Source organism: Hyla sarda, unplaced genomic scaffold (assembly GCF_029499605.1).
Source record: "Hyla sarda isolate aHylSar1 unplaced genomic scaffold, aHylSar1.hap1 scaffold_787, whole genome shotgun sequence".
Lineage (NCBI taxonomy): Eukaryota > Metazoa > Chordata > Amphibia > Anura > Hylidae > Hyla > Hyla sarda.
The window spans coordinates 1-13,937 of NW_026610811.1; the positions used below are offsets into that span (position 1 = coordinate 1).

At 43.7% G+C, this 13,937-nt stretch overlaps 1 protein-coding gene across 1 annotated transcript in view; it reads left to right on the forward strand.

Annotated features, from left to right (window-relative positions):
* Positions 1–694: 694 nt before the first annotated feature.
* Positions 695–13,937, forward strand: part of INSC (INSC spindle orientation adaptor protein) — a gene marked incomplete at both ends in the record, with an annotated part of 150,738 nt that continues 137,495 nt past the window's right edge. Inside the window, 3 exon segments of the mRNA XM_056554538.1 lie at positions 695–1,040; positions 11,841–11,893; positions 12,127–12,250. Of these exon segments, the coding sequence (XP_056410513.1) occupies positions 695–1,040; positions 11,841–11,893; positions 12,127–12,250 (523 nt within the window).

Genomic DNA, 13,937 nt, shown 5'->3' on the forward strand with positions numbered 1-13,937 from the left:
CCAGCATGCCCAGACAGCCAAAGGCTTTGTACAGGAGGCCCCATGACTTCACCCTAGGACCTTATTGGGCTTCTGGCCAGGTCTAGGACAATGTCTAACTACAGAATCGAAAGCAGTGTTTCCCAACCAGTGGGCCTCCAGCTGTTGCAAAACAACAACTCCCAGCATGCCCGGACAGCCAACGGCTGTCCGGGCATGCTGGGAGTTGTAGTTTTGCCACAGCTGGAGGAATCTTGGTTGGCAAACACTGTCCTGATGAGACACGAGGTGTCTGGGCATGCAGGGAATTTTAGTTTTGCAACAGCTGGAGGCACGCCATTTGGAAAACACTGCCTTGACTATGCCATAGGCTAAAAGGGCATGCTGGGAGTTGTAGTTTTGCAACAGCTGGAGGAACCCTGCTTGGTAAACACTGTCCTGATGAGACAGGAGGTGTCTGGAATGCAGGAATTTTAGCTTTGCAACAGCTGGAGGCACGCCATTTGGAAAACGCTGCCTTAACTATGCCATAGGCTATAAGGGCATGCTGGGAGTTGTAGTTTGGTTGAGATCAGATGGTTGAGATCTCTGTCCTTCTCCATTACTGTCCTATATGGAGCCTTTGGGACCCAGCTGTTCCGGCCCCTGTGTGGCTCCTTTTTGGGGGGACATGATGTGGTCCACCATTGTTCTCTCACAATTCCGTCTCTTGCAGGATGACCCTGATGCAGGTGGACTCGGTGCAGCGGTGGATGGACGACCTTCTGCTGATGACGGAATGCGAGTGCATGTGCATCCTCCAGTCCAAACCCATCAGCGTGGAGGACGACTCCCAGACGGACCTGATGTTCACCTCTCAAGATGGCGGCCAGAACAGCCTGGAGACGCTGCTGCGGAGCGCCTGGATCATCAGCACCGAGCTCACCAAGATGGTGCCCAAACTGGAGAAGAACCGCTGGAAGCGCGTCCATTCTATGAGCATCAGGACCGACTGCCACGTGCGCTCCATGATAAAGGAATACAACATGGTCTCCGGGACCGCCACCGACCAGATGCAGGAGGTGAGAGCGCTCTACAGGGGGCTGTCTCCAATGACACCAACTGAGGGGGTCTACAGCGGGCCATGGGGTCGTATGAGCGAGGACACAAGACTATGGTTCCTGTGCCGTCAGGTCCCAGATTTCATGGACTGATTTCCAACATTGTCCCCATTCACTTTGTTGCTGTTGGTGGAGACTGGAGGAATCTGTTATAGACCAGGGATAGGGAAAGGTATAAGGCTATCCTTCATATAAGATAGAGATAGGTATAAGGCTATCCTTCATATAAGATAGAGATAGGAATAAGGCTATCCTTCATATAAGATAGAGATAGGAATAAGGCTATCCTTCATATAAGATAGAGATAGGCATAAGACTATCCTTCATATAAGATAGGGATAGGAATAAGGCTATCCTTCATATAAGATAGAGATAGGAATAAGGCTATCCTTCATATAAGATAGAGATAGGTATAAGACTATCCTTCATATAAGATAGAGATAGGTATAAGGTTATCCTTCATATAAGATAGAGATAGGTATAAGGCTATCCTTCATATAAGATAGAGATAGGAATAAGGCTATCCTTCATATAAGATAGAGATAGGTATAAGACTATCCTTCATATAAGATAGAGATAGGAATAAGGCTATCCTTCATATAAGATAGAGATAGGTATAAGGCTATCCTTCATATAAGATAGAGATAGGAATAAGGCTATCCTTCATATAAGATAGAGATAGGAATAAGGCTATCCTTCATATAAGATAGAGATAGGAATAAGGCTATCCTTCATATAAGATAGAGATAGGTATAAGACTATCCTTCATATAAGATAGAGATAGGAATAAGGCTATCCTTCATATAAGATAGAGATAGGTATAAGGTTATCCTTCATATAAGATAGAGATAGGTATAAGGCTATCCTTCATATAAGATAGAGATAGGTATAAGGTTATCCTTCATATAAGATAGAGATAGGTATAAGGCTATCCTTCATATAAGATAGAGATAGGAATAAGGCTATCCTTCATATAAGATAGAGATAGGAATAAGGCTATCCTTCATATAAGATAGGGATAGGTATAAGGCTATCCTTCATATAAGATAGAGATAGGAATAAGGCTATCCATCATATAAGATAGAGATAGGAATAAGGCTATCCTTCATATAAGATAGAGATAGGCATAAGACTATCCTTCATATAAGATAGGGATAGGAATAAGGCTATCCTTCATATAAGATAGAGATAGGAATAAGGCTATCCTTCATATAAGATAGAGATAGGTATAAGACTATCCTTCATATAAGATAGAGATAGGTATAAGGTTATCCTTCATATAAGATAGAGATAGGTATAAGGCTATCCTTCATATAAGATAGAGATAGGAATAAGGCTATCCTTCATATAAGATAGAGATAGGTATAAGACTATCCTTCATATAAGATAGAGATAGGAATAAGGCTATCCTTCATATAAGATAGAGATAGGTATAAGGCTATCCTTCATATAAGATAGAGATAGGAATAAGGCTATCCTTCATATAAGATAGAGATAGGAATAAGGCTATCCTTCATATAAGATAGAGATAGGAATAAGGCTATCCTTCATATAAGATAGAGATAGGTATAAGACTATCCTTCATATAAGATAGAGATAGGAATAAGGCTATCCTTCATATAAGATAGAGATAGGTATAAGGTTATCCTTCATATAAGATAGAGATAGGTATAAGGCTATCCTTCATATAAGATAGAGATAGGTATAAGGTTATCCTTCATATAAGATAGAGATAGGAATAAGGCTATCCTTCATATAAGATAGAGATAGGTATAAGGTTATCCTTCATATAAGATAGAGATAGGTATAAGGTTATCCTTCATATAAGATAGAGATAGGTATAAGGCTATCCTTCATATAAGATAGAGATAGGTATAAGGCTATCCTTCATATAAGATAGAGATAGGTATAAGACTATCCTTCATATAAGATAGAGATAGGTATAAGGCTATCCTTCATATAAGATAGAGATAGGAATAAGGCTATCCTTCATATAAGATAGAGATAGGTATAAGGATATCCTCCATATAAGCTAGAGATAGGTATAAGACTATCCTTCATATAAGATAGAGATAGGTATAAGGCTATCCTTCATATAAGATAGAGATATAAGGCTATCCTTCATATAAGATAGAGATAGGCATAAGACTATCCTTCATATAAGATAGGGATAGGTATAAGGCTATCCTTCATATAAGTGAGAGATAGGAATAAGGCTATCCTTCATATAAGATAGAGATAGGTATAAGGATATCCTCCATATAAGCTAGAGATAGGTATAAGGATATCCTCCATATAAGATAGAGATAGGTATAAGGATATCCTTCATATAAGATAGGGATAGGTATAAGGCTATCCTTCATATAAGATAGAGATAGGTATAAGGTTATCCTTCATATAAGATAGAGATAGGTATAAGGCTATCCTTCATATAAGATAGAGATAGGTATAAGGTTATCCTTCATATAAGATAGAGATAGGTATAAGGCTATCCTTTATATAAGATAGGGATAGGTATAAGGCTATCCTTCATATAAGATAGAGATAGGTATAAGGCTATCCTTCATATAAGATAGAGATAGGTATAAGACTATCCTTCATATAAGATAGAGATAGGTATAAGGCTATCCTTCATATAAGATAGAGATATAAGGCTATCCTTCATATAAGATAGAGATATAAGGCTATCCTTCATATAAGATAGGGATAGGTATAAGGCTATCCTTCATATAAGATAGAGATATAAGGCTATCCTTCATATAAGATAGAGATAGGTATAAGGTTCTCCTTCATATAAGATAGAGATAGGTATAAGGCTATCCTTCATATAAGATAGAGATAGGAATAAGGCTATCCTTCATATAAGATAGAGATAGGTATAAGGTTATCCTTCATATAAGATAGAGATAGGTATAAGGCTATCCTTCATATAAGATAGAGATAGGAATAAGGCTATCCTTCATATAAGATAGGGATAGGTATAAGGCTATCCTTCATATAAGATAGAGATAGGTATAAGGCTATCCTTCATATAAGATAGGGATAGGTATAAGGCTATCCTTCATATAAGATAGGGAAAGGTATAAGGCTATCCTTCATATAAGATAGGGATAGGTATGAGGCTATCCTCCATATAAGATAGGGATAGATATAAGGCTATCCTTCATATAAGATAGGGATAGGTATAAGGCTATCCTTCATATAAGATAGAGATAGGTATAAGGCTATCCTTCATATAAGATAGAGATAGGCATAAGGCTATCCTTCATATAAGATAGAGATAGGTATAAGGCTATCCTTCATATAAGATAGGGATAGGTATAAGGCTATCCTTCATATAAGATAGGGAAAGGTATAAGGCTATCCTTCATTTAAGATAGAGATAGAGGTATAAGGCTATCCTTCATATAAGATAGAGATATAAGGCTATCCTTCATATAAGATAGAGATAGGCATAAGACTATCCTTCATATAAGATAGAGATAGGTATAAGACTATCCTTCATATAAGATAGGGATAGGTATAAGGCTATCCTTCATATAAGATAGAGATAGGTATAAGGCTATCCTTCATATAAGATAGAGATAGGTATAAGGCTGTCCTTCATATAAGATAGAGATAGGTATAAGGCTATCCTTCATATAAGATAGAGATAGGTATAAGGTTATCCTTCATATAAGATAGGGATAGGCATAAGGTTATGCTTCATATAAGATAGGGATAGGTATAAGGCTATCCTTCATATAAGATAGAGATAGGAATAAGGTTCTCCTTCATATAAGATAGAGATAGGTATAAGGCTATCCTTCATATAAGATAGAGATAGGTATAAGACTATCCTTCATATAAGATAGGGAAAGGTATAAGGCTATCCTTCATATAAGATAGAGATAGGTATAAGGCTATCATTCATATAAGATAGAGATAGGTATAAGGCTATCCTTCATATAAGATAGGGAAAGGTATAAGGCTATCCTTCATATAAGATAGAGATAGGTATAAGGCTATCATTCATATAAGATAGAGATCGGTATAAGGTTATCCTTCATATAAGATAGAGATAGGTATAAGGCTATCATTCATATAAGATAGAGATAGGTATAAGGCTATCCTTCATATAAGATAGAGATAGGTATAAGGCTATCCTTCATATAAGATAGAGATAGGTATAAGGCTATCCTTCATATAAGATAGAGATAGGTATAAGACTATCCTTCATATAAGATAGGGAAAGGTATAAGGCTATCCTTCATATAAGATAGAGATAGGTATAAGGCTATCATTCATATAAGATAGAGATAGGTATAAGGCTATCCTTCATATAAGATAGAGATAGGTATAAGGCTATCCTTCATATAAGATAGAGATAGGTATAAGGCTATCCTTCATATAAGATAGAGATAGGTATAAGACTATCCTTCATATAAGATAGATAGGTATAAGGCTATCCTTCATATAAGATAGGGATAGGCATAAGGCTATCCTTCATATAAGATAGGGATAGGTATAAGGCTATCCTTCATATAAGATAGAGATAGGTATAAGGCTATCCTTCATATAAGATAGGGATAGGTATAAGGTTCTCCTTCATATAAGATAGAGATAGGTATAAGGCTCCTTCATATAAGATAGGGATAGGTATAAGGTTATCCTTCATATAAGATAGAGATAGGTATAAGACTATCCTTCATATAAGATAGAGATAGGTATAAGGCTATCCTTCATATAAGATAGGGAAAGGTATAAGGCTATCCTTCATATAAGATAGAGATAGGTATAAGACTATCCTTCATATAAGATAGAGATAGGTATAAGGCTATCCTTCAAATAAGATAGAGATAGGTATAAGACTATCCTTCATATAAGATAGAGATAGGTATAAGGCTATCATTCATATAAGATAGAGATCGGTATAAGGCTATCCTTCATATAAGATAGAGATAGGTATAAGGCTATCCTTCATATAAGATAGGGATAGGTATAAGGTTCTCCTTCATATAAGATAGAGATAGGTATAAGGCTATCCTTCATATAAGATAGAGATAGGTATAAGACTATCCTTCATATAAGATAGAGATAGGTATAAGGCTATCCTTCATATAAGATAGGGAAAGGTATAAGGCTATCCTTCATATAAGATAGAGATAGGTATAAGACTATCCTTCATATAAGATAGAGATAGGTATAAGGCTATCCTTCAAATAAGATAGAGATAGGTATAAGACTATCCTTCATATAAGATAGAGATAGGTATAAGACTATCCTTCATATAAGATAGAGATAGGTATAAGGCTATCCTTCATATAAGATAGAGATAGGTATAAGACTATCCTTCATATAAGATAGAGATAGGTATAAGGCTATCCTTCATATAAGATAGAGATAGGTATAAGACTATCCTTCATATAAGATAGAGATAGGTATAAGGTTATCCTTCATATAAGATAGAGATAGGTATAAGGCTATCCTTCATATAAGATAGAGATGGGTATAAGGCTATCCTTCATATAAGATAGGGAAAGGTATAAGGCTATCCTTCATATAAGATAGAGATAGGTATAAGGCTATCCTTCATATAAGATAGAGATACCAGGCTATCCTTCATATAAGATAGAGATAGGTATAAGGCTATCCTTCATATAAGATAGAGATGGGTATAAGGCTGTCCTTCATATAAGATATATGAAGGATAGCCTTATACCTATCTCTATCTTATATGAAGGATAGCCTTATTCCTATCTCTATCTTATATGAAGGATAGCCTTATACCTATCTCTAAGATAGAGATAGGAATAAGGCTATCCATCATATAAGATAGAGATATAAGGCTATCCTTCATATAAGATAGAGATAGGCATAAGGCTATCCTTCATATAAGATAGGGATAGGTATAAGACTATCCTTCATATAAGATAGAGATAGGTATAAGGTTATCCTTCATATAAGATAGAGATAGGTATAAGGCTATCCTTCATATAAGATAGAGATAGGTATAAGGCTATCCTTCATATAAGATAGGGATAGGAATAAGGCTTTCCTTCTTATAAGATAGGGATAGGTATAAGGCTATCCTTCATATAAGATAGAGATAGGAATAAGGCTATCCTTCATATAAGATAGGGATAGGTATAAGACTATCCTTCATATAAGATAGAGATAGGTATAAGGTTATCCTTCATATAAGATAGAGATAGGTATAAGGCTATCCTTCATATAAGATAGGGATAGGTATAAGGCTATCCTTCATATAAGATAGAGATAGATATAAGACTATCCTTCATATAAGATAGAGATAGATATAAGGCTATCCTTCATATAAGATAGAGATAGGCATAAGGCTGTCCTTCATATAAGATAGGGATAGGTATAAGGCTATCCTTCATATAAGACAGAGATAGGAATAAGGCTATCCTTCATATAAGATAGAGATAGGTATAAGGTTATCCTTCATATAAGATAAATAGGTATAAGGCTATCCTTCATATAAGATAGAGATGGGTATAAGGCTATCCTTCATATAAGATAGATAGGTATAAGGATATCCTTCATATAAGATAGAGATAGGCATAAGGATATCCTTCATATAAGATAGAGATAGGTATAAGGTTATCCTCCATATAAGATAGGGAAAGGTATAAGGCTATCCTTCATATAAGATAGGGATAGGTATAAGGCTATCCTTCATATAAGATAGAGATAGACATAAGGCTATCCTTCATATAAGATAGAGATAGGTATAAGGATATCCTTCATATAAGATAGAGATAGGTATAAGGCTATCCTTCATATAAGATAGGGATAGGTATAAAGGATATCCTTCATATAAGATAGAGATAGGCATAAGGCTATCTTCCATATAAGATAGAGATAGGTATAAGGATATCCTTCATATAAGATAGGTATAAAGGATATCCTTCATATAAGATAGAGATAGGTATAAGGATATCCTCCATATAAGATAGGGATAGGTATAAGGATATCCTCCATATAAGCTAGAGATAGGTATAAGGATATCCTCCATATAAGATAGAGATAGGTATAAGGATATCCTTCATATAAGATAGGGATAGGTATAAGGATATCCTTCATATAAGATAGAGATAGGTATAAGGATATCCTTCATATAAGATAGAGATAGGTATAAGGCTATCCTTCATATAAGATAGGGATAGGTATAAGGCTATCCTTCATATAAAATAGGGATAGTATAAGGCTATCCTTCATATAAGATAGAGATAGGTATAAGGCTATCCTTCATATAAGATAGGGATAGGTATAAGGCTGTCCTTCATATAAAATAGGGATAGTATAAGGCTATCCTTCATATAAGATAGAGATCGGTATAAGGCTATCCTTCATATAAGATAGGGCCAGGGACTATTGATAGGATCAGATTATTGGGCAGATGGACCAAAATGGTTCTTATCTGCCGACACCTTCTATGTTTCCATTATCATCATCACTGCCCCCGGTGGCTGGTTATTGTAGTGCACTCTGGTGATTCTGTTTCCCTCCGTTCTCTATCGTCAGCCGCCAATATTCAGCCACAAATTATGGGGAATTTCCTTGTTACTGTTAAAAAGTGATGAGGCTAGGAACTAGTGTAGTGAACTAGGAAACTGAGGATGGCGATGAGGATGAGGAGGATGAGGAGGATGGCGATGAGGATGAGGAGGATGGCGATGAGGAGGAGGAGGATGGCGATGAGGAGGAGGATGGCGATGAGGATGGCGATGAGGAGGATGAGGAGGATGGCGATGAGGAGGAGGATGGCGATGAGGATGGCGATGAGGAGGAGGAGGAGGATGGCGATGAGGAGGAGGATGGCGATGAGGATGGCGATGAGGAGGAGGAGGAGGATGGCGATGAGGAGGAGGATGGCGATGAGGATGGCGATGAGGAGGATGGCGATGAGGATGAGGAGGATGGCGATGAGGAGGATGGCGATGAGGATGGCGATGAGGAGGATGGCGAGGAGGATGGCGATGAGGATGAGGAGGATGGGGATGAGGATGAGGAGGATGGCGAGGAGGATGGCGATGAGGAGGATGGCAATGAGGAGGATGGCGAGGAGGATGGCGATGAGGAGGATGGCGATGAGGAGGAGGAGGATGGCGATGAGGAGGATGAGGATGGGGAGGATGGCGATGAGGATGGGGAGGATGGCGATGAGGATGGGGAGGATGGCGATGAGGATGGGGAGGATGGCGATGAGGATGGGGAGGATGGGGATGAGGATGAGGATGATGGCGATGAGGATGAGGAGGAGGATGAGGAGGATGGCGATAAGGATGAGGAGGATGGCGATGAGGATGAGGAGGATGAGGAGGATGGCGATGAGGATGAGGAGGATGGCGATGAGGATGAGGAGGATGGCGATGAGGATGAGGAGGATGGCGATGAGGATGAGGAGGATGGCGATGAGGATGAGGAGGATGGCGATGAGGATGAGGAGGATGGCGATGAGGATGAGGAGGATGGCGATGAGGATGAGGAGGATGAGGAGGATGGCGATGAGGATGGCGATGAGGAGGATGGCGAGGAGGATGGCGATGAGGACGAGGAGGATGGCGATGAGGATTAGGAGGAGGAGGATGAGGAGGATGGCGATGAGGATGAGGAGAATGGCGATGAGGATGAGGAGGATGGCGAGGAGGATGGCGATGAGGATGAGGAGGATGGAGATGAGGATGAGGAGGATGGTGATGAGGAGGATGGCGATGAGGAGGAGGAGGAGGAGGAAGAGGATGAGGAGGGTGGCGATGAGGATGAGGAGGATGGCGATGAGGATGGGGAGGATGGCGATGAGGATGGGGAGGATGGCGATGAGGATGGGGAGGATGGCGATGAGGATGGGGAGGATGGCGATGAGGATGGGGAGGATGGCGATGAGGATGGGGAGGATGGCGATGAGGATGGGGAGGATGGCGATGAGGATGGGGAGGATGGCGATGAGGATGGGGAGGATGGCGATGAGGAGGATGGCGATGAGGATGGCGATGAGGATGGGGAGGATGGCGATGAGGAGGATGGCGATGAGGATGAGGGGGATGGCGATGAGGATGGGGAGGATGGCGATGAGGATGGGGAGGATGGCGATGAGGATGAGGAGGGTGGCGATGATGATGAGGAGGATGGCGATGAGGATGAGGAGGATGGCGATGAGGATGAGGAGGATGGCGATGAGGATGAGGATGGGGAGGATGGCGATGAGGATGAGGAGGATGGCGATGAGGATGATGGCGATGAGGATGAGGAGGATGGCGATGAGGATGAGGAGGATGGCGATGAGGAGGATGGCGATGGCGATGAGGATGAGGATGGGGAGGATGGCGATGAGGATGAGGAGGATGGCGATGAGGATGAGGAGGATGGCGATGAGGATGAGGATGGGGAGGATGGCGATGAGGATGAGGAGGATGGCGATGAGGATGAGGATGGGGAGGATGGCGATGAGGATGAGGAGGATGGCGATGAGGATGAGGATGAGGAGGATGGCGATGAGGATGAGGAGGATGGCGATGAGGATGAGGATGAGGAGGATGGCGATGAGGATGAGGAGGATGGCGATGAGGATGAGGAGGATGGCGATGAGGATGAGGAGGATGGCGATGAGGATGGGGAGGATGGCGATGAGGATGGGGAGGATGGCGATGAGGATGGGGAGGATGGCGATGAGGAGGATGGCGATGAGGATGGCGATGAGGATGGCGATGAGGATGGCGATGAGGATGAGGGGGATGGCGATGAGGATGGGGAGGATGGCGATGAGGATGGGGAGGATGGCGATGAGGATGAGGAGGGTGGCGATGATGATGAGGAGGATGGCGATGAGGATGGGGAGGATGGCAATGAGGATGGGGAGGATGGCGATGAGGATGAGGAGGATGGCGATGAGGATGAGGATGGGGAGGATGGCGATGAGGATGAGGAGGATGGCGATGAGGATGAGGATGAGGAGGATGGCGATGAGGATGAGGAGGATGGCGATGAGGATGAGGAGGATGGCGATGAGGATGAGGAGGATGGCGATGAGGATGAGGAGGATGGCGATGAGGATGAGGAGGATGGCGATGAGGATGAGGAGGATGGCGATGAGGATGAGTATGAGGAGGATGGCGATGAGGAGGATGGCGATGAGGAGGATGGCGATGAGGATGAGGATGGGGAGGATGGCGATGACGATGTCTCAGTATTTTCCGCTCCTCTTATTTTCCCCGTTTGTGACATTATCTGGACCTGAGAACATTGCAGGTGATTTTATTCATTGACTTTATAGGATTCAATTTGCGCAGTCGGTTTGTGGCGGCGGCGGCCGCGCGTTAATTGTAGGATCCGGTGCAGAAGATTGTTTATTGTGATAATTGAAGGACTTCGGATGTTTCCTCTCAGAAACATAACACAGAATCGGAATTATCTACTTGTAATTTGCCGAGGTCGTCTCCATCACATTTGGCGCGCGGCGCCGCCTCGCCACTCTCGCACACTTATCCCTGTAATAGTTGTTGGGATCGAGGTAAATTATGGGAACAAATAATGTGTTATCAGGTTTGAGAACAGAATAATAACTTCTAATGAAGTCGCTTAGAGAAAAGTGCGCACAATCACGGCGCGGTGGATGAGACGTGTTCTCCAGATGTGGAGCGTAATGTCAATGCGTATTTATAGATCCGCCGACAGCGGCTTAATGTCCCTGCGTCTTACTGCGCGCCGGCCCTTTAAATGAGGCCGATAACTAACGTCCCTCTTATTCCTCCGCAGTACGAAACTTTATTAATGGAGAAATGTTCCCAACTCACCGAAATCACCGGAAGGTAAGAAGAGGCGCCGCAGGATGAGCGCCGTATGACGCATGTGTGATATCATTATTAGGACTATTGGGGGCGCTCATATTAAGGGGGATGCATTAATAGTCTGAAATGAGAAACAGCGCCACTCCTGTCTATAGGCTGTGTCAGGTACTGCAGCCTAATGCTGCTATGGGGAACCGTATGGAGATTACGTGTTCTAATACGTCGCCGCTCTGAACCCTGGACTTCTCTTCTAGATGCGCCAACACAAGTGATGAGGACGCCCTGGCCGCCATGAAGGTCTCCATCAATGAGGTCCTGACCGTAGTCGGACAGTCCTTCAGTCAGCTGATCAATGCCGCCCTCCTCCAGGAAGTGAAGGTAAAATAAGATTATGTATAAAGGGCGTTTTGCCATCTGGGGCCATTGGTCAAGGGTGGGACAAGGGTGGGGGCGGGACAAGGGTGAGGGCGGGACAAGGGTGAGGGCGGGACAAGGGTGAGGGCGGGACAAGGGTGAGGGGGGGATAAGGGTGAGGGGGGGGGGGGATAAGGGTGAGGTCGGGACAAGGGTGAGGGCGGGACAAGGGTGAGGTCGGGACAAGGGTGAGGGCGGGACAAGGGTGAGGGGGGGATAAGGGTGGGATGAGAGTGGGAAATGTGCACAATTTTCACCACGCCCTCATCTCGCCCACACCCCGCCCTTAACCCACCCTCATCCTGCACTGACCACGCCCACATCCTGCTCACACATCCTCATCGCTCATGCCCCCATTAGGATGAGGATGGGATTAGGGCGGGGTGTGAGCGAGATGAGGGCGTGGTCAGGGCATGATTAGGATGAGGGTGGGATTAGATCGGGGTGTGAGCGAGATGAGGGCGTGGTCAGGCAGGATTAGGATGAGGGTGGGATTAGATCGGGGTGTGAGCGAGATGAGGGCGTGGTCAGGGCAGGATTAGGATGAGGGTGGGATTAGATCGGGGTGTGAGCGAGATGAGGGCGTGGTCAGGGCAGGATTAGGATGAGGGTGGGATTAGGGCGGGTCGTGAGCGAGATGAGGGCGTGGTCAGGGAGGGATTAGGATGAGGGTGGGATTAGATCGGGTTGTGAGTGAGATGAGGGTGTGGTCAGGGAGGGATTAGGATGAGGGTGGGATTAGAGCGGGGTGTGAGTGAGATGAGGGCGTGGTCAGGGAGGGATTAGGATGAGGGTGGGATTAGAGCGGGGTGTGAGTGAGATGAGGGCGTGGTCAGGGAGGGATTAGGATGAGGGTGGGATTAGATCGGGTTGTGAGTGAGATGAGGGCGTGGTCAGGGAGGGATTAGGATGAGGGTGGGATTAGATCGGGTTGTGAGTGAGATGAGGGTGTGGTCAGGGAGGGATTAGGATGAGGGTGGGATTAGAGCGGGGTGTGAGTGAGATGAGGGCGTGGTCAGGGAGGGATTAGGATGAGGGTGGGATTAGAGCGGGGTGTGAGCGAGATGAGGGCGTGGTCAGGGCAGGATTAGGATGAGGGTGGGATTAGATCGGGGTGTGAGCGAGATGAGGGCGTGGTCAGGGCAGGATTAGGATGAGGGTGGGATTAGGGCGGGTCGTGAGCGAGATGAGGGCGTGGTCAGGGAGGGATTAGGATGAGGGTGGGATTAGATCGGGTTGTGAGTGAGATGAGGGTGTGGTCAGGGAGGGATTAGGATGAGGGTGGGATTAGAGCGGGGTGTGAGTGAGATGAGGGCGTGGTCAGGGAGGGATTAGGATGAGGGTGGGATTAGAGCGGGGTGTGAGTGAGATGAGGGCGTGGTCAGGGAGGGATTAGGATGAGGGTGGGATTAGATCGGGTTGTGAGTGAGATGAGGGCGTGGTCAGGGAGGGATTAGGATGAGGGTGGGATTAGATCGGGTTGTGAGTGAGATGAGGGTGTGGTCAGGGAGGGATTAGGATGAGGGTGGGATTAGAGCGGGGTGTGAGTGAGATGAGGGCGTGGTCAGGGAGGGATTAGGATGGATGAGGGTGGGATTAGAGCGGGGTGTGAGTGAGATGAGGGCGTGGTCAGGGAGGGATTAGGATGAGG